The 25,170-nt window shown below is 40.9% G+C and overlaps 1 protein-coding gene across 8 annotated transcripts in view; it reads left to right on the top strand.

The window, feature by feature from the left end:
• Positions 1-10: 10 nt before the first annotated feature.
• Positions 11-25,170, top strand: part of GANC (glucosidase alpha, neutral C) — a 31,793-nt gene continuing 6,633 nt past the window's right edge. For 3 of the 8 annotated variants that reach the window (XR_003252817.1, XM_026061639.1, XM_026061638.1), the window contains exons 1-22: positions 13-56; positions 1,416-1,478; positions 4,076-4,184; positions 5,781-5,908; positions 6,439-6,621; positions 7,474-7,522; positions 8,960-9,026; positions 10,387-10,483; positions 11,075-11,255; positions 12,108-12,261; positions 13,511-13,746; positions 14,884-15,010; positions 15,996-16,075; positions 17,071-17,214; positions 17,592-17,688; positions 18,060-18,161; positions 18,635-18,878; positions 20,604-20,668; positions 21,803-21,879; positions 23,151-23,225; positions 24,334-24,447; positions 24,990-25,102. Coding sequence is in view for 6 of the 8 variants with exons in the window: in XM_026061639.1 (XP_025917424.1) it covers positions 28-56; positions 1,416-1,478; positions 4,076-4,184; positions 5,781-5,908; positions 6,439-6,621; positions 7,474-7,522; positions 8,960-9,026; positions 10,387-10,483; positions 11,075-11,255; positions 12,108-12,261; positions 13,511-13,746; positions 14,884-15,010; positions 15,996-16,075; positions 17,071-17,214; positions 17,592-17,688; positions 18,060-18,161; positions 18,635-18,878; positions 20,604-20,668; positions 21,803-21,879; positions 23,151-23,225; positions 24,334-24,447; positions 24,990-25,102 (2,534 nt within the window). In the remaining 2 variants the exon portion in view is untranslated. Of the gene's footprint in view, positions 57-1,415; positions 1,479-4,075; positions 4,185-5,780; positions 5,909-6,438; positions 6,622-7,473; positions 7,523-8,959; positions 9,027-10,386; positions 10,484-11,074; positions 11,256-12,107; positions 12,262-13,510; positions 13,747-14,883; positions 15,011-15,995; positions 16,076-17,070; positions 17,215-17,591; positions 17,689-18,059; positions 18,162-18,634; positions 18,879-20,603; positions 20,669-21,802; positions 21,880-23,150; positions 23,226-24,333; positions 24,448-24,989; positions 25,103-25,170 lie in introns of those variants that run through there. The other 5 variants (XR_003252816.1, XM_026061636.1, XM_026061637.1 and 2 more) reach the window with 4 other exon arrangements.

Genomic DNA, 25,170 nt, shown 5'->3' on the forward strand with positions numbered 1-25,170 from the left:
CCCCCCCCGCGCTGGCGGAGCCCCGCCATGGAGGCGGCCGCGCAGGAGGGGATCAGGTAACGCCCCGCGCCCGCTGGGGAGCCGAGGAGCCGGGGCCTGGCCCTCCCGGCCTGGCCCGGCGCCCTGCCTCCGGCGGGGCCGCGGCTCTCCGGGCGGGAAGGGAGCCCGGCTCGGCCTCGGCCGCCGCGGGGAGGGGCGGGGGGCTCCCGCGGGGGCTCCCGGGGCCCGGCCGCTCTTGTGCCGCTCTGGCGCTCTTCCGTGCGGAGCGCGGCGGGAGCAGCGGTGGCTCCCGGGAGGTTTCGGCGCCTTTCAGAGGAGAGCGATGGAACAGCGAAAAGGCGCCGCAGGAAGGAGAGTTTTCTGTGAGAAATGTGGACGTTCATTTCCCAGGTTCCCAAGAAATAGTTCAGTCACAAATCTCACAACTTTCTGCTTTAAGTGCGAGGTTCGTTACTTAACTTGGCCTTCCTACAGAGACTTAGAAAAAGACACCTTTCCCTGTCAGGGCAAAACCCCTCACGTATGTCTCACCGTGCAGAGAGGTGTCACACGTGGCAACAGAATTCCAGAGACCTGGTGCAAAAAGCAAAAGTACACGAGTACCTTCAGTCAAAATGGTGTACAAAAAGCAGAGTTAAATTGGCTATGTCTAGGGTTGTTGTCAGCTCTCTGACAGTAATGCAGGTGTGTTAATGCTAGTTCAAAGTAATTGTGATCAGGTCTTCATGACTGCCATCTGCATTTTTATCTGTTGCATGTATGTATTTTTTAAGTCTTTTGTAAGTGACAGCTCTTTGCAGATCTGAGAACCTTATTCCATGTGTGTCTGAACTCAACGTGCTATGAGAAATGTTTTGATGTTGGACACTACTGGCAGTCCATTTTTTCAGGCAAGCCACTGATTTACTGTTTTCTAACAGATCTAGAGGTCCACTAAGTCTGGAGCTAACACAGAGCAGTCAGGAGGTCAGTAAGGCCATCAGAAGCCTTCCTCCTTCACTGGTCCTGCTGCAGGTAGAAGAGATGGAAGCAGAGTTTCTTCCTTTCTGCCAGTCTTGCCCGTTTCTCTGTTCATATTACCGGAACTGAATATTTAACTGGAAGGACTCCAGAAAGAGAACTTGAGTCAAAATGCAAGGCCCCAAGAATTCATGTGCGCTAAGATTCAGCTGTTCATCACATATTCAGTTGTTTGTCCAAACTCTCAAATTTAAAAGGAAGTGGCTTACTATTGAGCTAAATCTGTAATAATTACTAATATATTCAAAAACAGTTCAGAGTCCAACATTTTATATGTCAGAGCTGTTTGTACTATCCTTAGTCCTCACCACTCTTGAACAGGGCTTCCACCATCTAATCATTCAACAGGCATTTGCTGAACACACTTAAACATTCTCATTCTCTGTTCTTTCTAGTGTCCAGGATGAGGCTGTGGACAAAAGCAAGTTTAAGGAATGCAACCAGATTGCTTTTTATAGGTAAGAGAAAGGATTGTAGTGTAGATTTTTTTTAAAAAAACTAATCATACTAAAAGTTATCAGAAGTAGTTACACGTTGATTTTAATCATACTAAGTCTGCTACCTTCAGGATGCACCTTTCAAAGTGAGCATTCCACTTACTTCTAAACATGCAGTAATCAGCATATTTTAAAAGAGCAGAAAAGCTAAGGTGGAATCTTGTATCCAAAACCTCTTCTCTCAAAATTGCCAGAGTTGTCAGTCTTCTCATCTGACAAAGTCCCTGCAATATTTTAATTCTAGATAGGATCAAAAGGAGCTTAGTTTCTTGACTTTGAATATCCAAAATTCAAAATGATAGAACTCTCAAGAGAAATAGTCTTCCAAAATTTCAGCCATTTCACAGAATCACAGAATCGCTGAGGTTGGAAGGGACCTCTGGAGATCATCTAGTCCAACCCCCCTGCTCAAGCAGGGTCACCTAGAGCACATTGCACAGGATCGCGTCCAGGCGGGTTTTGAATATCTCCAGAGAAGGAGACTCCACAACCTCTCTGGGCAACCTGTTCCAGTGCTCTGTCACCCTCACAGTGAAAAAGTTTTTCCTCATGTTCAGATGGAAGCGTCTGTGTTTCAGGTTGTGCCCATTGCCTCGCGTCCTGTTGCTGGGCACCACTGAAAAGAGTCTGGTCCCATCCTCTCGACACCCTCCCTTCAGATACTTGTACACATTGATAAGATCTCCTCTCAGCCTTCTCTTCTCCAGGCTAAACAGGCCCAGCTCTCTCAGCCTTTCCTCACAAGAGAGATGCTCCAGTCCCCTAATCATCTTCATAGCCCTTCGCTGGACTTGCTCCAGTAGTGCCACATCCCTCTTGTACTGGGGAGCCCAGAACTGGACGCAGTACTCCAGATGTGGCCTCACCAGGGCTGAGGAGAGGGGGAGAATCACCTCCCTCGACCTGCTGGCAACACTCTTCCTCATGCACCCCAGGATACCATTGGCCTTCTTGGCCACAAGGGCACATTGCTGCCTCATGCTTAACTTGGTGTCCACCAGCACTCCCAGGTCCTTCTCCGCAGAGCTGCTTTCCAGCAGGTCAACCCCCAACCTGTACTGGTGCATGGGGTTATTCCTCCCCAGGTGCAGGACCCTGCACTTSCCTTTGTTGAACTTCATGAGGTTCCTCTCTGCCCACCTCTCCAGCCTGTCCAGGTCTCTCTGAATGGCAGCACAGCCCTCTGGCGTATCAGCCACCCCTCCCAGTTTTGTATCGTCAGCAAACTTGCTGAGGGTGCACTCTGTCCCTTCATTTGATCTCAAAGCTTTGTGACTATAACTTACAAGATTATACTACTACAGTTGAGCAAGTATCTTGTCCAGAATTCAGTATCAAACCTAAACTCATTACTCTGTTAAAGTTAAGCTAAATGCTCCCTTCTCATCCCATTTCTAACCGAGGTACGTCTCCCCCGCTTTTTTCCTTCCATCCTCCATTGTCTTCTGTGTTTCCCAGGTAAAAGGAATGATTGCCCAGTGGTGCACCAATTAGCCACTGACATACTGGGTTACAGTTTCAGACATTTGCTTCTGCTCTGCAGAAAATTACATTCAAAAGCCCAGAATACCATTTTGCCAGTGGGAGCAGGACTTCCTCTCTTCATATCATCCATTTCTAGCCTATCGTCATTTTAACATAACATATCTAATTTCTCAACAGGAGCTTCCATGCATTGGCAAGCATCAGATCCTGTTTAAAAAAAAAAACATGTACCTGACTGCCCACATTTGTGCAATATATGTTTTCAAGGAAACAAAGTCAGTTTAACAGTAAAGAAACTTCCCTTTAAGGTAGCCTCAGAGAGCCACGTTTGAATAGTTCATAAAACCCTGGATCAGCAAGAAGCATTCTCCAAACAGTTAAGAAAGCCTTTATTTCAGGGACTCTATCCTAAAAACATCATCGGGGCTTAAAGCTGTCAAAACTTGTAGCAGCCCATCCATTCTCCTTGGCCATTCTCCTTTTTCAGTTCCTGCTTTTGTTTTGACAGCCCAAGCACTGGGTGTGGCAAGGCAAAGTGCTTTTTTGAGTCTGTAGGCTCAGAGTATCCCTTGAAGAGGAATATACTGGAGTGCATATCCAGGCAGTTACAAATTACACAAACACAAATTGCTTCATCACCACAGAATGTAGAAGCCACTCACGAGGGTGCTGCAAACCAGGCAGCAGCATATGAAAGAAAGTGAAAATGGTTTATTCAGCTGAAATTTCTGGAGCCCTGGAAAGAAGCAGAATGTAACTGGACAACTTAGTATGTAGCTGGTCACTTGAGTTAAACGTGTTACTTTTTAAAAGAAAAAACAACACATAGGGTGGTGATGGGTGGCTAAAACCCTCTGTTTTACATCTCATTTATACATAAGTATGTGCAGGTATGTGCACTCAGAACCATATACCCTTTTTTCCCCCTTTTCTTGAAGCACTGATAATACTAGCATTTGAAAAAATTCAAGGCAGAGGTATTAAGTAAACATTTCTAATCTAATATTGTGTCCCGATGTGTGATTTAAGTCACAACAATTAGGGATATCAAAAATATTTTTTTGTCTTGACAGGCGTCAGAAACTTCTGCATCCTGGAAAATCCTCATATCGAGCATTGTTGGATTCAGTTGCATTAAGTGATGACAATGTCAAATTCCAAATTATTCATGAGGAGAATAAGGTGAGATCTCACCTTCGTAAGAAAGTATTTACACCTGTCACCTCATAAGAGAGTATAAACACTCTCTTTTGATAGGTCTCACCTGTTATAAGAGTGTTTCCAGAAACAGCAGTGAATATTATCAACAGGTCTGATAATACTTGAGGTCCTTCAGTGGCAGGTATTTCTGATATGATGCAAAGTATCAACATAAAGATATCCTTTCTGATCAGTATTTTTCTGATGACTTGAGACTATTTAAGGAGACCAGATATTTTAATAAACTTTTAAAAAATCTTTAATGGCTCTATGAAAAATCTTAACAGAATTCTTTTTTTCTGAAAAAAAATGTTTTTAATTCAGAGTTTTCTCCACTATTCCAAAATAATAAATTCTGTTTGCTTAATGGAATAAGAACACCTACTTTTCAGCACCTCCTAACCATGCCTGCATATTCCTGTGTTTGCTCAAAAGCAGCTTTTTGGGAGAAAGAAATCTTTCTCATCCATGAATAGATTCACAGTTAAGAAGACAGCTAGAAAGAGGAGTGTCTTCCATTTCTCTAACAGTGTAGCAGCTAGCACATTCACCCAGGGAATGGATAACCTAAACCTGCCTTAGATTATGGGAGTTTGGAACGGTAGCACTCCCATTCCATGCTCTAACCATCACATGAGAGAGTCTGCATGAATTTATTTTCTGTCTCTCTTGGTGATCCTGACCTTCTTGCAATCAGCACAGAAAAAGCAGTCTATTTTTTGCCTAGGCTTTAAGGTACTCAGAAAAGAGGTGAAAGACTAAAGACTCCGTGGCTCCCTAGACCATTTGGAGGTTTATTTAAAGACACTATAGTGTAAAATATTTCCTAGGGAGCAGAATTTGGAACTCAAATTTCTTCTCTCTTGCCTGCTCTCCCTCTGGCCTCACAGCTCTTTGATCGCTTGGAAGAGAACAGGACTGATTGGCTTCCAGGTGAAGGAAAAAGATACCAGGCCAAATTCTTCAGCCAATTCTGTGTCTCACAGGAGGAAAGATTAAGAAAGAAGAAACCAGGAAAAATCTTAATTCTTGCATAGAGATCCCCAGCAGAAGAAAAAGGGTCTTTTTTTATGACCTAGAACAGAGTGACTTCTCAATTCCCCACACTGTAAAATAGCAAGTTATATGTCTTGGTGGGTAGAGCACTATTACGTATTTTCTTCAGGTGTCTTTCTGATGCAGTTCATCAGTGTAAGCTCCACTGTGGATACTAGTGAAGACAGAGCACTGATGTTTTGACCACAAGCCCAAATCTCAGTGGTACTGACAGCACAGTAGTAAAATTGTTCAAGCTTCAAGATTAGTGTTTTCCTTGCTGCTTGTGGGAAGAGCTGCAAAATACTAGACAAGAGAAACTTGAAGTTAGAGTCCACTTAAAAAGAGTTGTGCCTTCAAAGCAGAGAAGTAGAGGTAGCTGATGTAAATTCAGGTGAATGATGATCGTTACTCAGCAATACTAACGTGCATTAAATAAGAAAGCAGACATGCTTTTGTTTTCAGACAGTAAATGTCTCATGACTTTGAGCTGGAAAGTAAATTGGTATTTTTATCATTGCCAGTGTACCTGTTTGCTTCCAGGTTCTTCTACAAGTAGAAATTTGTGAATTAGAGGGCAATATTTTCAGGCTTAAAATTAATGAGGCAGCTCCTCTCAGAGCAAGGTACGAAGTTCCTGATGTTCTCATAAAGGAACCTACCACCCAGAGGTAAGTGATGGGAGATGATTTAGCATATCAGTACCTTATACAGCTTCATTTTCAAAGGTGTGTTCCCTTCCCTCTCATTTGTGCTGAACTTATAGTTGTCTCTCTACAATACCAAGAAGTTACAGAGAGAGAAAATAAAAATGCATGTGATTAATTTGTTTTCAAAAATTCATGTTAAATACAAAGGAGAAAGTTTATTCATGTATATCAGAAACTTGCGGCTATTTGTCCTAGTCAAAAATAGCCTACCAGTTATTATGCATCATTTTATCTAAGGCATTACCTGTTAATGTGAAAGGAATGCAAACTTTGGAAAATGTTTAAGGCAGTTCTGTAGCCACCTGTTGCATTGTGCAATGGAGCCTGAACACAGCACATATTTTGGGGGTCTTTGCCTCAACATGAGCCTTGAGTTTTTGTAATATATGCAGATATTCTCAGCCCATATTTTGTTTCAACTTGGTATTTGGCTACAGTAGATTTCCCGTGTTGCTGATTCATGTAAAGCTGTCATTGCTTTTCATTTGCAGACTCTCTATATCCCATAAGGAGGCAGGTATTTTGGTGCTGAAGAGTGTTAATGAGGAGTACAAGCTTCAAGTCACAGCAAACCCCTTCCAGATTGAGCTACAGTCCACGGATGGGATTGTTCTGAGCATGAATTCCAATGGGTTGTTATATTTTGAGCACCTACAACCACCTCCTAGTGATAGGTACAGTATCTTTGTATCCCACTATCTGTATTGGTTGTGCTGTAGCTGAAGATAAGCAATTCTGTAGAATTGCTATTTCTGTGGTGGAAGCCCTCACACCTTGAAACCTGGCATCACTTTACCTCATGCCAGTAAGTAGTGAAATTTTAACAAAGAAATTCTAAATCAATTAATTGCAGGCTATTTGAACCCCTTACAGAAGCCATGTGCTCATGCTAACCTCAATTAAGGGCCAATTCTGTAAGACACTACAGTGTTCGTGTTCCATTGTCTTTCTTGGGAGTCGATGATGGTAATACGATGAGGTTCTCAGTTTTGTCTCCTCTTCATTTATAACTAAATTTGCTCCTTAGGGAAGTTTTGTTCCCTTTATAATGCGTCATATAGTTGCAACAGTTTACAGGCCAATCCCACTGCATGGGATTAAGAGGATGAGAAACCACAGTGCAGGATATTTATCAAGGCTAGGAAAATAGCAGGCAGCTTTCTCCTCAAGAAAATTACTTCAAAAATTTTAATTAACAGAGTGCCATTTACAGAGCAGAACAAAAGTGACCTGAGGATCTTCTGGGTGGGTTAAATGCTGACACAGAAAAAAGTATGAAAGCCCAAGGAAGCAACGTAACTCAAATATAGAATGAAAATCTTTTTTAAGACATTGACTATTAAAATTTGACTATTAAGTTTTGATAATTAGAGCTCTCAACTATGATACTAGTTTTCAAAATAGTCAATCACCAAAACTGCTATATAATGTATAAGGCAATGCATAATGCTTTGTGAATTTTCTACTTGAAATCCTCCCTTACATTGTCAATAAAATGATTATTTCTATATCTTTGTTTTCACTAGCAAAACTACAGCAGAAAACAAGGAGGAGGCAGCAAGTGACTCCTCTAAGGTAACCTATGCTTACTCTGTGATTCTAGTGTGAATATTTTATAGAAAAGAAATTTGATTCATTAGAATCACTTGTTCATGATTTCTTTTGGTAGTGTGCTTAAAAACAGCCAAACTGAAGGACAGCTACACCTAAAATGCAACAAATAGCAGTGACTTCATCTTTGTCATGACCCCAAAATGCAGTGATCTTTTTCTTTTTTATTGGAGCTTATTACAGTGTGCTGTGGGCTTTCTAGTCATTCTTTCACAGGAGAGATGAATGTGGTTGAGGTCCCACATCAGATGTTCCTGTATGAATGTTCCATGTATGTATATTCCTGTATAGCTGATGTAACTTTTTCTTAGTCTAATCATTTTTCGGTGACTTTCAAAAAGGGCCTGGTATTCCAGATTGAGATATTTTGCCAAATTCGTAATTATGTTGCAAGGGCTGTAGAAAATATCAGGTGGTAGATCTGGCTCTTATTTAGATTTTTTTTTCTTTTGTTCTTGATCTCTGTTCTTTAATTTGGAGTAGATGCATAACAGGGAGCTTCATGGTGATACTTGCTCATTTTCAAATTCCCTTTTCTTTGCAAAAATGATTTGAAAAGAAAGAGAACTGTTTTATAACCAGTCCAAAGATACGTTTCCACGTATGTCCATGCTTACTACTATTATAAGAATCTCTGTGATAAAAGACCTGGTCCTGGCAGTGCATAAAGACACATACCATTTTTCTCAGTGGGCTGAGTTATGCCCATGATGTAATTTTAGTTTCCCATTGAACAGATGGCTGTTACTCTACCATACTGTTATAAATGGCAGGAGCTACGCTGCCTGCAGCATACTTGCATCTGAACTCTGGGTTCTGCCGCGGAGTGTGCTTGCTCCGGGGCAGTCACACTGCTGACCAGGCCATGTCCACTTACTCTGGAATAAAATTAGAAAAGTAGGAAAGACACTGCAAAAAGTTGAAATTTAAGGACAATGAATAGCAGGGCACAAGGCTTAAAATTTGAGGGAGGCTAAAAGTATCAGTTATGCAAACAGGACTCTGGAGAGTCTACAGAGCTTATTTGTTGTCTGACTTAGTATTTGGGGAGGGAGGGAGTTGGTTTCTCTTTGTATAGATTTTTCTGTGTGGTTCCAACATCTCCATTCATAAATCACATTGAATTTCATAAGTATGTTCAGAGTTCAGGAACTCAGTTATTACTTTTCTGCTGTCTTCTGCTGTAGCAGAGTGCACTTGTCCCCCACTAGCATGTCAGTTCTTCAGTGTAACATTTGTGCAGCAGAACCCAAATTGCGTTTTGGATTCATATATACTAGCCATATTTGGCAAATAATCAGTTAATCATGTATAAATCTCATGTGAGTAAAGATGTTTTTCGTAGAAATATACAGCCTGAGCAGTTGCATTTCCTAGGCTTATGTATTTTTGCTTATGTAGGAGAAACAAGAGGATCTAGGTCTCTGGCAAGAGAAATTTGGCAGTTTTTTAGACATCAAAGCCCATGGTAAGTCTCGGTCTCATTCTGAAAACAGCCTTACTGCTTGTTTATACCTGTGTTCATTCATATTTCTGCCTGCTTTCTGTGTAGCTACTTTATGTTTACCAATACCTCTCTCTGTCCTTCTTTAAAATTGCCTGTCAGTTGTCACTTATTGGTAACAAATGTGATGAAGGCACTGGAAATATCTGTTAGGTTTCTGTTCAGGAGGAAACACATTAAATGTGACCCATTTCATCAGAGAGGAATGTGTCCCGTTCTTGAAACAGCATAACCCTGTCTGGAGTGGCTGAATGGTACATAACACATTCTCTTTTTAATATCGGCACATAGCATTGATTTCACCTGTAGCTTATTCTCATGACACATCAGAAATCATGATATCCAAGCATTAGTAATTATTACAGAGAAATGCTTTTTAAGTGGGGGAATACAAAAGGAAATACCGAGCAGGCTTAAGTGGTAATAATAATAAAAAGGGTGGTATAGAAACCTGTAGGTCGGTAGCTCAAACAGGTTAAATTATTAAAGACCAAAAGTCGTTACCATCTACTGTCTGTCTGGTTGTGTTCTGCATGAATTGAGTTGGTTAACTCCATCTATTACCTCTATCATACAGCCTTTTATAGCAACCAGCACCGCCTGGCAGCTGCAGTAGACACAGCAAAGTCTGAAAGAGCTTCCTTTTGATGGTGGGGGCTTCTTCAGTTTGCAGTCAAGACACACAGGTGGAAGAAGCTGTCACTGTTGTTGTTCACGCTGTGTCTGATGGGTTAGGCCAACATCATGGTTTCACTGCCTTCTCTCTGTTGGGGGAATAAAGTCTGTCTGGTCAAGTTCTGATCCAGGAGCCGCTGCTGGTCAATCTAGAGGATCTCTGGTCACCTGCCAGAAGTTGCTCTGGATTCAACAATGTGACAAGATGATTTCACTGGCAGAGGCACTTGTGCATGCTGCTGCACTGGCTGAGGCTGAAGAGAGGAGTGTTAGGAAACAGGCGACTGCCTCTAACATCCATCCTGCTGTACCACTGTGCAGCACAGCTTGGCTTACAGCTAGTGGGATAGAGACAGGAGATAATTTTAAGCCGTTTTACTGCATAATAAAGAAATGACCCACTATTACATGTTTTTTCCATTAAACTAATTCATTTTATCTTCTTAAGCAGATAAGGAGTACAGTACATAAGGAATAATGAATGTGAACTTGAAAGGAAGTGTGAAACAGCTACTTACTAAAACTTTTTAAATTGTTATTGTTTTTCATTACAGTTAGGTTGTTCTGCTCTGTTGCTTTCATCTAAGCCTGAGAATGGAACTCTGTGCTCTTGTCTTTTAATTTAATTAGTCTTTTCTTATTCTCATAGGCCCTAGTTCTGTAGGTATGGACTTCTCTTTACATGGATTTGAGCATGTTTATGGAATACCACAACATACGGAAACACTCCTTCTCAAAAACACCAGGTAAAGAGATGGCAGACTGCTAATAAAGGTATTATTTCTTTTTGCGAAGAGTTATATCGCTGTCTGAGGGATTTAATACAAACAACAGCTTGAGATACCTATATCATATGTAATGTATATTTTACTTCAAAGATAGTAGCATGCTAAGGCATAGCCCCTGTCCCTGTGAACTGATCTGCTTCCCACTCTGTAGTTTCTTGAATGATCCTTTCTGTTCTCTCTCAATTTTCCATGTTGCTTTTTTCAGAATTGCAAAATGAGTTATGTTTAAACAGAACATATGTTACTGAAACTCTTAAAAGAGCAGCTCCATTAGGATTTCATATATTTTAAGGGGATAGAAGAGTTCAGGATTCATAAGTTAGGGCCTAGGGCAAATGAGCAGTAGACTCACTGGCAGCAAAAACATTTGATTCAGTCAGCTAGGACCAAAGCAAAGAAGCAATAATCTAGTCTGTCTCCATTTCAGCTCTGTATGTTAAACAATAGACCACAGTACAGAATGTTCACCGATTTCGGCAGAACTAAAGCTAAAATTGGCCTAGTGCAGGATGCTTACATATAACACATCTGTTTGTTTGTTTGTTCCAGTGATGGTGATGCCTACCGGCTTTATAATTTGGATATCTTTGGCCATAAGATACATGACAAAATAGGTATTTATGGTTCAGTGCCCTTTCTCTTAGCCCACAAACCTAACAGAACTTCTGGGATCTTCTGGCTGAACTCTTCAGAAACGCTGGTGGATATTAGCACAAAGGCAGTAGCTGAGGTGAGAGTTGCCCATGGCCCACAGAATTTAAAAGTGAAAGAAGGCATTCCAGGGCAGGGCCAGCAGGAGCGTGACAGCATCATTGGAGATAAATCTTTTTCCTCCTAATGAAAAATTGTCAATCTCTTCTTCATTACTGCTGTGTTTATTTTATTAAGTCTCTGAAAAGAACAAAATGAATTCTTTCAAATGGCAAGTTATAGGTTCTGTATCTTAACAGGTGTACAAGAGAAGGCAGAGAGGAAATGTGCAACACTAGAGCAGAAAAGTCTGCACAAGTAGATGTAGCAGGCAGAAAAAAAGGCTGAGAAAAATCTTGATTATCTTTTGGGTTGAGGAATTTTTTGGAATTTTTAAGTTCTTGGCATTGTCACTCACTTCTCCTCAGCAGGCTCATTTTTCTGTGGAATGCAATTGACTTTCAAGAAACATATAAAGAATTCAGGAGATGAGCTCACCTCCTGAAGTACAAATATATGAATACTGCTAAAAATGAAATAGTGAAAAAAATCCTGCTTTATTCCAATCCTCAATTATATGGTTAAAATTATTCATTTTCTTTATTACTCCTGAATGATTTTAAAGCTCAGGCAGACAATACATAGTTTTTAAACAGGTTACAGAAAAGATTTTAATTACTATGTTCCTCATTATCCATTTTTTCTAATTAACTATAAATCTGTATTTTGCATATGCGTTAGGCAAGACAAAGGATTTGTGAAGGATATATAATAAACTTTCAGTATGATATGTGCTACTGATAGAATTTTCTGAGTTTCCATCTTTGCTCTGTATCTTCATTGAACAAACATTCGATAGAGAGATTCAGCTTTAATTTGGTTTCCTTCAAAGCATGTGCCCTCCAGATCCACTGCAGAGACTGCTAAGCAGAGGGTACTGCCTCGAACTGATGTGCGCTGGATGTCAGAGAGTGGGATCATTGATGCTTTCCTGCTGATGGGACCCACCGCTTTTGATGTCTTCAAGCAGTTTGCAGAACTGACAGGTACTAGCTCATATAGTTGAAGAGAGAGTACAGCACATTCACTGAGGAGATTCTCTGAGGAACATGCTGTATCAGAGTGGTTTAATGTTTACGTAGCCCATTTTGTGCAGTAGGTCAGTTGTTCTGAAATTGCAGTTTGCAGAGTAAAGGCTGGTGCTCTATGAAAATAGGCTTTCAGCCTTGTTTTCTTAGCATTTGCAGCTGGCCAAACTTCTATTTGAGAAGCCAGCATAGTTATTCTGAAACTGCTCTATTAGAGGAATAGAGGAAACACTGGGGATTAGAGCTCCTGGTCGTGATCAAGACAGGCTGTCATGATTAGAAAAGACTGAAGTTATGTAGTGATGTGTCTTGGAGAGTAGAGAAGGAAGGAAGAAGACATGGTAGCTGTCCAGTGTATCTGTTAGAGAAGGGAACAAAAGTGCCATGGAAATGTATGCCAGGAGAAGAAAGAAGCAAGAGACATGGGAAGAGAATAAAAAAACGGAGGTAGGAGGAGTAACATTTTATAAAAACAAAATTTTTCATATCCTAAAGAGAATGAAAAACTCAGAAATATCCCTGGTAGTTCTTTAGTGTGTTAGCAATGATTGTATTTGCTGCATAGATGTTATGGAGAGGATATGGTTCAGCTGAACAGGAATAGGAAGGTAAGTAGATCACAAATGGATCTTGCTGAGCTGAAGTGCACACTGTGGAAAACTTCCTTGCCCCTGTTAGCATACACATAAGTACATATTTTCTAATTTTAAAAAATCTAGACAATTGCAGCTCCGTGGTTCTCCTTATACTGTGGCACCTGCATGCGTGTTTCACTGCTCAGGTTCAAGCAGTCACAAGAACTGCATTCTACTGAATTTGATTTATTTAGTTGTTTGCATTAATGACAGTTAAACTCGCCCATAATATTTTTACATTAGAGAAATTTAAAAAATAAAATTATAATAGTTACTAGAATAACTCTTCAGCGTTGTGGAACAGCAAGTTCTTTCTCACCCTTATATTATCATTACAGCTCTCTCTGCTGTCTCTGGCTGTTGCCTCTATTGTAATGTTTGTTATGAGCTTATTTCTAGGGTTCAGTCACTTGGGTGTGAAAAATGTGCTCTAGACTCAAACTTAGACCAGCATTCCCCTGCTGCAGACAGTTATGTATTAATCATGGCTCTCCAGTTAACTTTTCTGGAGTCTCTAGATAAAATCCTAAAGGGCATTAACAGTATTATCTTCATTCATACATTCTTCCTAGGCACTCAAGCACTACCTCCCCTCTTTTCTCTGGGCTACCATCAGTGCCGCTGGAATTATGAGGATGAGCAAGATGTCAAGGCAGTAGATGCTGGCTTTGATGAACATGACATTCCTTATGACGTGATATGGCTGGACATTGAGCACACGGATGGGAAGAGGTATTTTACTTGGGACAAGAAAAAGTTCCAGAACCCCAAAAGGATGCAGGAACTTCTCAGGAAGAAAAAACGCAAGGTAAATAATACAGCAGGAAGGAAGAATATATTTCTTTGTAGTGTGAAGATACCCAATCTAGCTTTAAGCAAGGTGGTTTAAATATTGGAAACAGTTTAACTACAACAGGATAAATTAGATGGTGTTGCAGTCTGTGATGCTTCCAGTATGCAACATATTTCATTTAATCTAGCTCCTAGTGCCATTATATTATTCTGTAGTTTGTTCCATACCCTGACCATCAGGCTAGGCTTAACATGTGTGAAGCTCCATCTTACAAAAGCAGCCCCGTGCTGTCGTTGATAGATAGCAGAAAATCTTTCTACTTAACATTGTGAACTCTCCCCACTGGTAATTGCTATCCTTGCTTCAGCTTCTCTTTTTATTAACAATACTTTTTATTTCCTGCTTATATTAATTGGAATTTGCCCTTTATGTTGGTAGGATTGCTTACCATAGACCTTTCTCTTACCATAAAACCTTTTCTCTGGAATTACAGAGATATGAAAATGTACGCATTTAAAATCTAAAAGTTGTAGAATTGCTGAATGCTTGAATGCCTTGGCCAAAAGCCAACAGCCAGGGGAGCTGTTGAAATAGCATTCAGGTTTTGTAGTCTGTTAGTAGAAGTTATAGTACTTTTTCAGCCTTACAGCAGAGCAGTTAATGGCATCAGAAGAAGATAATGCTGCAAAATACAGTACTTGGATTTTTTTATTATTATTTTTATTTAGAAACTGTTCTGATGTATGTTATACAAACTGAGATATATTTAAAAGTCTTAAGGCAAATAGTCTAAGGCAGGGACATCATTACAGAAATCAGAAATAAGTATATTCTCCCATTCACAGAATACAATAGTGAATTAAATATAGTGTTTTTAGGGGGCTGGGGTACTTGCTTTCCTCTGAAGCCATGTTTTGTTGGCCCTTATTTTAGAGGGCTAAGCACGAATTCATGTCCTTGTAAATTCAGCTGTTTTACATAGGTATAGTACAGTATACACAAGCACTGGTAACTGTTTTCTAAAATTAGTGACAGAGCTACTTTCTTTACCTGAAATGAACTCTTTATCTGCTTTTTATCAGATGTGAACTTTTACTGGAGTACTCAGTACAGTTGATGCTAATGATACATTTCATTTTCTTATCCTGGCAGCTTGTCGTCATTGTAGATCCCCACATTAAGGTCGATCCCACATACACCCTGTATTCACAGGGCAAAGACAAGGGATATTTTGTGAAAGACAGGAACGGGCAAGATTTTGAGGGCATCTGTTGGCCAGGTAAAGAACCCTTCTGTCTCTACATTTCAAGTTGTTTATTTTATAAATCTTGCAGAATATTTTAATCAGGACCCAAGCAAGTAGAATTAATTTCTCACAATTCATGCATACTTTGTGGCTCCTTTGGCTTTTGTATGTTCATGTTCTAATTGTTTCAGCTATACTACTTACTTTGCTAGGTCCGTTGGCTCTGCAGATAATCCCAGTGTCTAAAGCTAGAAAAGTTGGATTTGTTGAGCAGAACAGCCATACCTCCTCCCCAGCTTGTCCTGGGTAACAAAAATCAAGTCTATTCTGTTGCAGTGAACACAGTTGGTATAAGCTGGATGAAATTAAATGAACCATGATACTGATGATACATGTCTTTGAGTGATAATATAGTGATCCTATATGTTATTTTTCATGAGGAGATCTCAAAGTGCTTTACAAAGGAGGTTGTTCCCTTTTCTTGCATACAGAAAGCCTGCAGTCCCAGCAAAGGAATGTCAAAGAATATGGAAAACGTCAAGGATGTACTACAACTTCTAGTAGTATGGTAGTGTTTATGCATTACCATTTTAATCTGCATGTGCATATGTACGAGCGTAGAACTGCAACTGCAGATCTCTCATGGGGCTCAGGATGTAGTTATTCAGTTTCCGAGTGGCATTTTCCTATCTGAGCTCAGAATACAAGGGATTCTGCTCCTCCCTGGCTTCCTGTTACATCTGAGCATACTTCAAATTTCTGTCAAACATCCTTAAACTGTGCTGAGCTTCAGACTTCCAGAGTCTATGTTTGCTGGTCTGCAGAGCATGGCAAAGGGTATACTGAGTTCCGTGTTGGCTTAAAATTTGTTCCTGAGCTTTTGTCTCAGAAACAAGAGTAGGCACATCATTGCTGCCCGTTGTGGAAAGCACCCTATCTGTCGGCCACTGTATTTAGATGCAAAGACAATGCACACTCTTAAAATCAGGTAAGTAACTGGGATCTCCTGAATGTGCAGGTTCTTCTTGTTACCTGGATTTCACCAATCCTGAAGTGCGAAAATGGTATGCGGATCAATTTGCCTTCAAAACATACAAGGTTTGTATTTATTTGCTCTGATCTAAACATTCCAGAAAGTCTTAAAATGGAGAAAAGAGAAAGAGAGAAGATAAACTACTGGCTAAGCAAGTTGCTGGCTTTTGTAGTTGTATTATAGTGTAGAAGAAAATATCTTGATAAGCTGAAGTACTACAGAAGGATTTTCTCCATGGCCTTACCTAAAATACTAAGAAAGTTTTAACCCATACTCCACCACTGAAACTGCTCACTTAGTTGTAGCAATAAAATGGGCAGAGTGCAGGCATTTTAGCAACTCATCATCCAACACAGTTGCCCCATTTCCAGCTTTTACTACCTTGACAGTAAACAGTAAGTGAAGTGGGAGTAAGGGATGTGAGAGATTTCATAGCTATTCCCATCTCAGTGACCTCTGAAATGAATCCACTGAGTTGTCGGAGGCAACATTGCAGTCCTCATGATCACATCACCCTGACCTTCCTTCCATCCTCACCTTATTTCCAGCATTCCCACCCACTCCTGAAAGTGCCTGGCTGAACACTGCCAGAAACCTCCAATTTTCTTCCCCATATTGAAGTCCTGCTTTGCAGTAGAGGTTGTTAAAATCACTCCCCTGGTGTGTCAGCTGACATTTCTCATGCTGCTTTTCCTATCCAGTTTTTCTCTTCTAGCCTTTTCTGATTTTTCCTCATGGCTTTTTAATATTTCTCTTTTGATCTTCCCTGCCTTTTCACACTCACCAGAAGGTAGGAATAGTAGGCAGCTTTGCTGAGCTTTGTAAGAATTGCAAAAATCAAATGATTTTGTGGGCTGCCATCCTGGACAGAAGGGCCACCAAGAGAGATGGGAGGAATGACTGGCAGCTTTCAAGTGGCCACAGGAGTGTAATTACCGTGTCCTGCTTGGCTGCTGCTGTTCCTACTCATAGCCCAGGCTGGCCTGCCACCCACTAGAGCTGAACACACTACGTCATGGCAGCAGGTTTGTTATGTCCTAATTGCAATCCTCTGTCATAGGGGTCAACTAATATCCTCTTTGTGTGGAATGACATGAATGAGCCTTCGGTCTTCAGAGGGGCAGAGTTGACAATGCAGAAGGATGCTGTGCACTACAGCAGCTGGGAGCACCGGGAAGTTCACAACCTCTATGGATTCTACCAGGTAGAATTGTGTCTGGAGACACAAACCAGCAGTTATCCTCATGCATTATGTCTGTTGTGGTGAGGATTGTATTTACGCAGCAGTAGGTATTGTGCAGTCTCCATCAGGGACTGAAAGTCTGTTGTGCTAGTACTACTCCATTTGAAATAAACTCTTCTGTGACCGATCACAAGACAACACGACAACGTTCCATGCTTCTCTGCTGTAACAGTGTAATGATATTAACTGTAATTAATTAACTGTAACTAGTAATTTATTTTATTTTGTTCGGATATATCCYAGTAAGAATGTGTTCCTTTAATAATGCCTATTATTTGTGAATACAGCAACCTAATTAGAGAGTTTGTCTCCCTAACTTTTATCATCATGATTTTCAGCAAATGGCAACTGCAGATGGACTCATCAAACGTTCTTTGGGAAAAGAGAGACCATTTGTCCTCACACGATCTTTCTTTGCTGGATCGCAAAAGTATGGTAAGCAAGAACTAGCTGCACGCCTTCTCTACTGCTTTGTTTTATTGAGCTGGGTATCTAGTAGTTAAATATATAGGAGGACAGAAACTATGTTAGAAATACTGAAATGGCTAGCTCATAAGCGTGCAAATCATTCAAAATCTCAGGAAAGGCTGGCAGAATATGTAGAAGTTAAAAGCAGAATAACAACCTCTGTCCTGTGACACATCACCACCAGCTTTTATTGCATATTTCAGGAGCACGTTGTATGAAATAAAATAGTTGAAATGAACAGTGTTCCCCACCATTCTTGTCTTTTTTCCTTAACTGCAAACATAAGCTGAACCGTACACACAACTTCACTGTGTAATCCTGAAACTGGGTATTTCCAGGGGCAGTGTGGACTGGAGACAACACAGCAGAGTGGGAATACTTGAAAATCTCCATTCCAATGCTGCTCACCATCAGCATAGCAGGGATTTCATTCTGTGGAGGTAAGGTGTTTATCTGTAGTTCCTCACTCTGAATAGACCACCGGTTCCACCAAGTTTGTATCCCAAGATAGGCTTCAACACAGATGGTGAAAAGCTCTGACACTCCAGTGCATTTCCAGACAGTTTCACAGATTAGTCTAGTTTCAGAAGCCAACAACCTGGCTCCTTTCTCCCCTAAGTCTTTTGTAGTGCTTGTGTCCCACCGGGAGCCAGGATCCCCGGGTGGTGTTCCATAGCATCACTGTGACAGTCCTCTGTCTGAGCCTCCCAAAGCTTTCTGACAATTTCATTAAAAGATAACTTGTTAAACCAATTTTCTGCTCTTGTTTGGACAAACAGCTGCCCAACAGCAGGACCACAAGTGCCCCATGAAATGCATGCATCATATGCTGGGAATATTTGTTAAAGGGGAACTTAATGTTTTTTCAAAATAATTTCCAAAATATGTATTTTTTTATCTGCACAATATCTAGCTGACGTGGGAGGGTTTATTGGAGATCCAGAACCAGAATTACTTGTTCGTTGGTATCAAGCTGGAGCCTACCAGCCCTTCTTCAGGGGTCATTCTAACATGGGGAGCAAACGGCGAGAACCATGGCTCTTTGGGGAGAAGAACACCCAGATCATCAGGGAAGCCATTAGAGAGCGCTACGTCCTCCTGCCCTACTTATATACACTGTTCTATCGGGCACACACGGCAGCTGAACCAGTTATGAGGTAAGAGGTTGGTCAGGAAGTTTAGTGATTATCTTCAGGGAGTCACTTGGAGGAGGAAAGTTAAATTACTATCTCTTACTTTCATGATTACCATTTATTTAAAAACAAAAGCAAAAATGACTGAATTCTGTTTTCTTGCTTTCTGCAAGCCTCAGTAGGATTCCTGTAGGAAAATTACTTATACTTTTTTTTCAAATGAGGTTTGGAATGCACTGATTCAATAAACATTGCACATATACAATCACAGATGCATTTAAAGTAGTAGAATCCAAACTTCTCCTCGTAATAAAGAATATTATCCAGTATTCTGAGCCACATTTCAACAGTGCTAACACACTTTGAACTTGCTGACCTAAAAGCATAAAGGTCATTTTTTGTCCCATGTGAAAATATTTGTTCTTACTGAAATGCTCCTGTTATAAAACGGTATTTTATTTGATATTGTTATTTTATAGCTTATTTTATATTGTTAACTTGATGATTTGTCTTTGCAGTATTTCATATTGTTATTCCTTTAGTAGAAAATCTAATAATCTAGAGCAGAAGTAAAATTAGAAAATGAACTTTCTGCTGCTCTCTAACCTCTAAAAACATGTCTCAGTGGAATTGAATGCAACAGTCCTTTCAGAAAAAGATGAATGTCACCAATCTCGCTGGTATTGCTGTGTCTTTGAGGTTGCCCTAGACCTGTCCTTTTGCACTATATTTATCTTTACTCGTTGTTGTGCAAATACAATGCATCTCTCAAGTTTTAAGAAAGATAAGCCAGGTCTTTCTGAAGACAAAAATTGCAGGCTGAGTTGTGAATATGATTTGCATTACAGATACAGTGTGAGTATCTGTCTGCACATTTATAGGTGCAGATGCCCCTGATGTATACACTGACACACAGAGTGGGCTTCTGTCTTTCTGGAAATGAAGCCTACATTGACCCACAAGGTTAAATAAAGCCAAGATTATGTTGAATTTTCTGCAATAGCTATGTAATTAGAGAGAAAGCATGGTATTTTACTTACTGAGACAAACGGAGTGGAAAATGTGCCTCATTAGTGAGCAAATTAACAGCAGAGCTGCAGTAAACAACTGGATGCCTGTGAGAGAGCAGGTGAGCAAGACTTTGTTTGTAAGGAAACCCAGCAAATTGCTGCAGACCCTGTCTCTGTTAGAATGAGCTATTATTGTCGTAAACTCTCAAACTGAAAAATACAAGGCCTGTTCTGTAACCAGATGGTTACTGCGCTACCCTTTTTTGAGAAAGACTAAAATTCCACTTTTGGTGCAGGTTTTTCAGTCCGTGACAAGAGGAGACAGCTGCTGTAAAAGCAGAAATGAACTGCTGAGGGCAGGAAGGACTGTCCCTCAGGGACTAGCCGATCAAAGCAGTGCTGCTGATAGACTGTGATGGAAAGGGTCATCCATCTCTCCTTTGCTAGAAGAAAGGTAGATGTAGTGCAAGTTTGTAAGGAAGAAGGTGGGAGGAAAGAAAGTGGGGCTGCAGGAGGCCAAACCACAAGTATATTGGATTGTCTTAACCAACATTGCATTAGGAACTCTCATCAGTGACTTAACAGGGGCCCTTCAAGGCACAGATAAGGACCCTACCTAGTCTTCAACTCTTGGTAGCTGTGCCTTGTTAGAGAGGGAGAAAATGGAGCCTGAAAAGACCTTAAACAGCTTGATGGAAGAGGAGAAACTAACTAAATTCCACTATCCTGCTTTCTACAGGCCTCTCTGGATAGAGTTTCCAAGTAAAATAGACACTTTTGGTGTGGAAAATGAGTACATGCTAGGTAAGTAGGTGATTTCTCATTGTCTGGAATTTGAGTTAAATATTTTTGAGGTTAAAGTGTCACATGACAAAAAGAAAGCMCAAAAACTCTGTTTAGGATTTTTAAAAGTGATGTTGTTACTGAATGTTGAACTTGAGACCTCTTTAAAAGACCTGGCTGTCACAGATGAATTGTGAGCACTTTGAAAATTGGAGTCATCTGAGATGCAAAAATTGAGTTCAATCTCACTAGTCAGTTTTAAAAAACACAGCCGTTATTTTGAGCTGAAAGATGGAAATTCACTGTAGCAGCTAAGACTACAGTCTGCTTCAGAAATGACAGCAGCAAACAACTACCATCCAAAGCTGATTGATTTTTACTCTGATATGGCTGGCTGCTAAAGTCAGTGCTTTCAGAAATTAAGCTCAGGAGATGAGTGTGTTTGTATGATGCACATTCAGCTTCTAGGGGAAGAAAGAAGGTGGGGGGATGGTTCTTTTCTTTTCTTTTTTCTTTGAGAGTGCAGACTAATAACTTTCAAATGAAGGGACATTTACTTCTCATGCACAAGTCTGACCAATGTGGGCAGGAGAGAGTAGCAAACCCAAGTGGGGGAAGCAAAGCATCAGAAGACTATGGAAGTTCAGCCTGCATCACTGATGGGCAAGGAGAGAAGTTTCTCAAAGTGAATATTGTACTATGCAGTCTGTATACCTTAATGCATTTTTAGGAGTAAAGTGTAACCATCCCCAGTGCAATATGCTTAAGCAGAATTTGTTTGACAAGGGCAGTCCCTTATTCCATTGTTCTGGTTAGAAACGCATATGTTTTATTCAGCCAAAGAGCACAACAGGAATTTTTCTCTCAGACTGTGAGGGACCCAGGAGTGCCTTCAAGCTGCCAGGTGTGGAGTGCAGCCCAGCTGCATCCTGATGCCAAACAGAGTGAGACCCAAGCAGCCATCAGCTCCTCACATGTGTCTTCATTTCTAACAGAAAGTGAACATAAGCACATGGTATGGCCTAGGCAGTTCCCCGGAGTGGCTATGGGAGGTTGGCAACCCCAGGGAACACCAGAGCACACAGCTACCCCTCTGCTGAGATGCAGCCTTAAGGACCACAGCAGTCACTCATTGCTGTGTGTGTTTTTCTCCAGGAAATGCTTTGCTGGTGCATCCAGTCACTGAACGAGAGGTCAGGACAGTGAGTGTTCTGCTTCCTGGGTCAGAGGAGGTGAGTTTGAGTAAGAAGCTGCTCAGCTGTTCAACCAAAGAAATATTTTATACTGCAGTCACCCAGCTCCCCACCTCATAACTGCTAAGAAGTGGTGCTGCCACTGTCATACAGTGGTGATAGCTGTCCTGTACCTATCACAGTCCACTGCTCTGGACCTTTCTTCCATCTTGGTACCTCACACAGCTGGCTCACAGCAGACTTGCTTTCTTGCTTTTCCAAGAGCTGCTGCACAGATCTCAGGTCTCCCCTAATTTAAGTCTCCCCTCAAGACTCACTGCTTCTCTTGCAATGCCAAAAAAACACCACACTAAATTGTCAATTCCTTTCTTTCATGTATTTCTCTTAGGGTTAAACTTTTCTTCTACATGGAAGAAAAGGGATCTTTGAAGGGAAGGTCATAGGGAAACCAGAGGGAAGCTGGGGAAAGGGAATTTATAACAAAGAAATACAAGCCTCAGTAGCCTGGGGCACGCCTAGGAAACACTGACATGTAGAGAGATCATTTTCTCTCTGAGGTCAAGTTATTCCTCCACAGCATGGCACTGTGATCCACTCCTACACAGAGCATTTTGTTTCAGCAGCTGAGAGGTGGAGGAAGGGAAGAATTCTGGGAATATATTTCCCAAGGAAAAGTTTGAGATTCAGCTCTAGAGACAAATGAAAGACAGCAGCAAAGTGGAGTGTGAAAGCCTTGTGACTCTGCTAATGCACTCGAGGACACTAACAATTCTTTTATCAATATAAAGCAAAAAGAGACTAGGCTCTCCAAACAAGCGAAGAAAAGTAGTTTTATCAGCATCTCTGTGGGAATTCACTGCCTGGCACCCCTAAAGCAGTTAAACCTAGTGACAACTGTGGTACGGGGGAAGTTGCACATGTTGCTTGTTTTTGTGACCTGTTTTAGCAGCATTATTGTTAGTTTTCATTTCAGTATCAATAAGCTTATTCTGTAACTTACCTTTCTTTTTATTATTATTATTATTTTGTTGTTATGTCATTGTTTGGCACCTCCAGATGCTTTAAGACATACAAGATGTATGCAAACTGTAGAAAAGAACAGCCTAATTTTGTGATTCAGGAATGACAATTTATTCTTTCTCTCCAGAATGTCAATGGACTTAAAAAGTAAATGCAACTTCTTGCACCTCAGATAAGTTGGTAGGAATAGTGAGAGTACAAGATGGAGCGAAAGAATAACTGCCCCCTGCAGAGGGAACAAATCATTCCACAGATGTGTTGGGCTCATTCTGTTCTTCATTTTTTCCTAGATTTGGTATGATTTCAGAAAATTTAAACAAGTGGAAGCTGCAGGCACTCTGAAGATCCCAGTAACACTGGAGAACGTATGCTTTCGTTTTAAAATACTACTTTCATTGGGCTGAAAAAATAAAATAGGCTTTTTTGTAAAGCACTCAAAATCTGAAAAGTGACATTTCCATTTCCTTGTAGGATTGTAATATAGAACAGCTTTTGTAGAGGAGAAAAGTCTCTGCGTTAACTTCAGACAAAATCATTCTAAAAATGAAAACTGATGCTATAAGCAGAGCACAGACAGCTGGAAGAAGGGTTAATTATGGTAAAAATGAATTCCAGTGACATCCTGGCCTACCTCTTAGTGACCTGTCAGGGCCTGTCTAGACAAAGAAATTATGGCACACTAAGCCTGGGTGTGTATTTCTACTAATCTGCACTAATTCCCCAGCAGATTTAGGATGAGGTAATTTACCTTCCCCCCCCCCCCCCAAAATAAAGTGCAAAATCTTTCAAAAATGCCCAGAGACATGTCTGCGTAAAGTAATTGTAGCTGAGTGAACTTGGGCATGTATCACATTCTAGATAATCTGCGCTACTTTTTGTGTGGATAAACTTCAACATGCATTTAGAATAACTCTGTAGAAAAGGATAATAAGCAATCTTGTATTAACTGAGCACTAAAAGGCTCCACATTAGGAGTCTACCAGTCTGCAGTGGCAATATTTGATCAAATTGCTTGAAGTAAAATAAGTTTTTCAACGTTCTTAGCAACTGAGAAGCTTCCTTGGGCCATCTGATATTGTTGGCTTTGCTGTGACAGACCCACTCGATTAAGATAGTTAGCCAGATGGACCTAAGACTGCAGTGCATGTACATTATAACAACTGTTGTACCTCAGGAAACCACCCTCCCAAAATCCTGTCTTCTTTGTTCTTAGAGTGGAACACTAATGTGTCCTGGTAGCAGAGAAGTGAGTTATTGTAAGGGTGACTTCTCCCAGGGGAGATGCTTTGGCTTGAACACATACAGAAGTTAACTACTATTCCCATTGTTAGCTGAATAGTTTTCCTTATGTGCTCACAGTAGAAGTTCATTTCTGAGGTTTGATAAGAAAAAGCTGAAGTTTTCCTATCAAGTAAGTTAAAATAATATGATCAGTTTATATGAACTTTTCTACTCTGGCTTTGTTATTGGCAGATTCCTGTATTCCAGCGTGGGGGGACTGTGATACCTCTGAAGACCAGAGCTGGAAAATCCACTGAATGGATGATAGATATTTCTTACGAACTCCATGTGGCCCCGGACACAGAGGTACTCTGAGATGACCTTTCCTTTACAAAGTTGTCTTTTATCCCCATCCATCCTCTTTAGGTCCTTGCTGCCTGTTTGATCAGCACAGTGGTATTTGTGCTTGAATGCCCCGTGGCTCTCCTTCATTCCTTCTACCTGGGATACCACCTCACTCCCACTGTTCCCTCAGAGTGAGACTGAGTATAGCGCAGGCAGAACATTTTCTGACCTTTCCCAGCTCCCCTCTAGTCCCTTGGAGGAAGGAGCAGAGAACAGGTAGGCCACACACTTCCTCTCCAAGCCAGAAGGAGAACTTCCCACAGCTATCCTTTCCAATAAAAGAGGTGTCACCTGGCACACACATCAGTTTACAAAATCAGAATGTCCAAGTGTCCAGAGCACTTTCAGAGCTGGACTCCCTGAGCCTTCCAGAGATTCAAGTTGCTAAAAAAACAATCTTCACTATAAAACATTAACATACAGTGAGACTTTACTATCTTCAGTTTCATTGTCCAACACTAGAAGGTCCTGTTAATTTGGACTCCATCTGATGTGTTTCACAGGGCTATGCAAAAGGTGAACTCTACCTAGATGATGGGCATTCATTCCAGTACCTCCACGAGAAGCAGTTCCTGCACCAGAAATTCACTTTCCACAAGCAAGTTCTCTCTTCCAGGTAACAGCAACCAATGCAGACAAAAGCCACCCAACACACTACCACTGGAAATGCCTTTTCTAGTTCAT

This window comes from Apteryx rowi, unplaced genomic scaffold, assembly GCF_003343035.1.
Source record: "Apteryx rowi isolate R43461 unplaced genomic scaffold, aptRow1 scaffold_183, whole genome shotgun sequence".
In the NCBI taxonomy this organism is placed as follows: domain Eukaryota; kingdom Metazoa; phylum Chordata; class Aves; order Apterygiformes; family Apterygidae; genus Apteryx; species Apteryx rowi.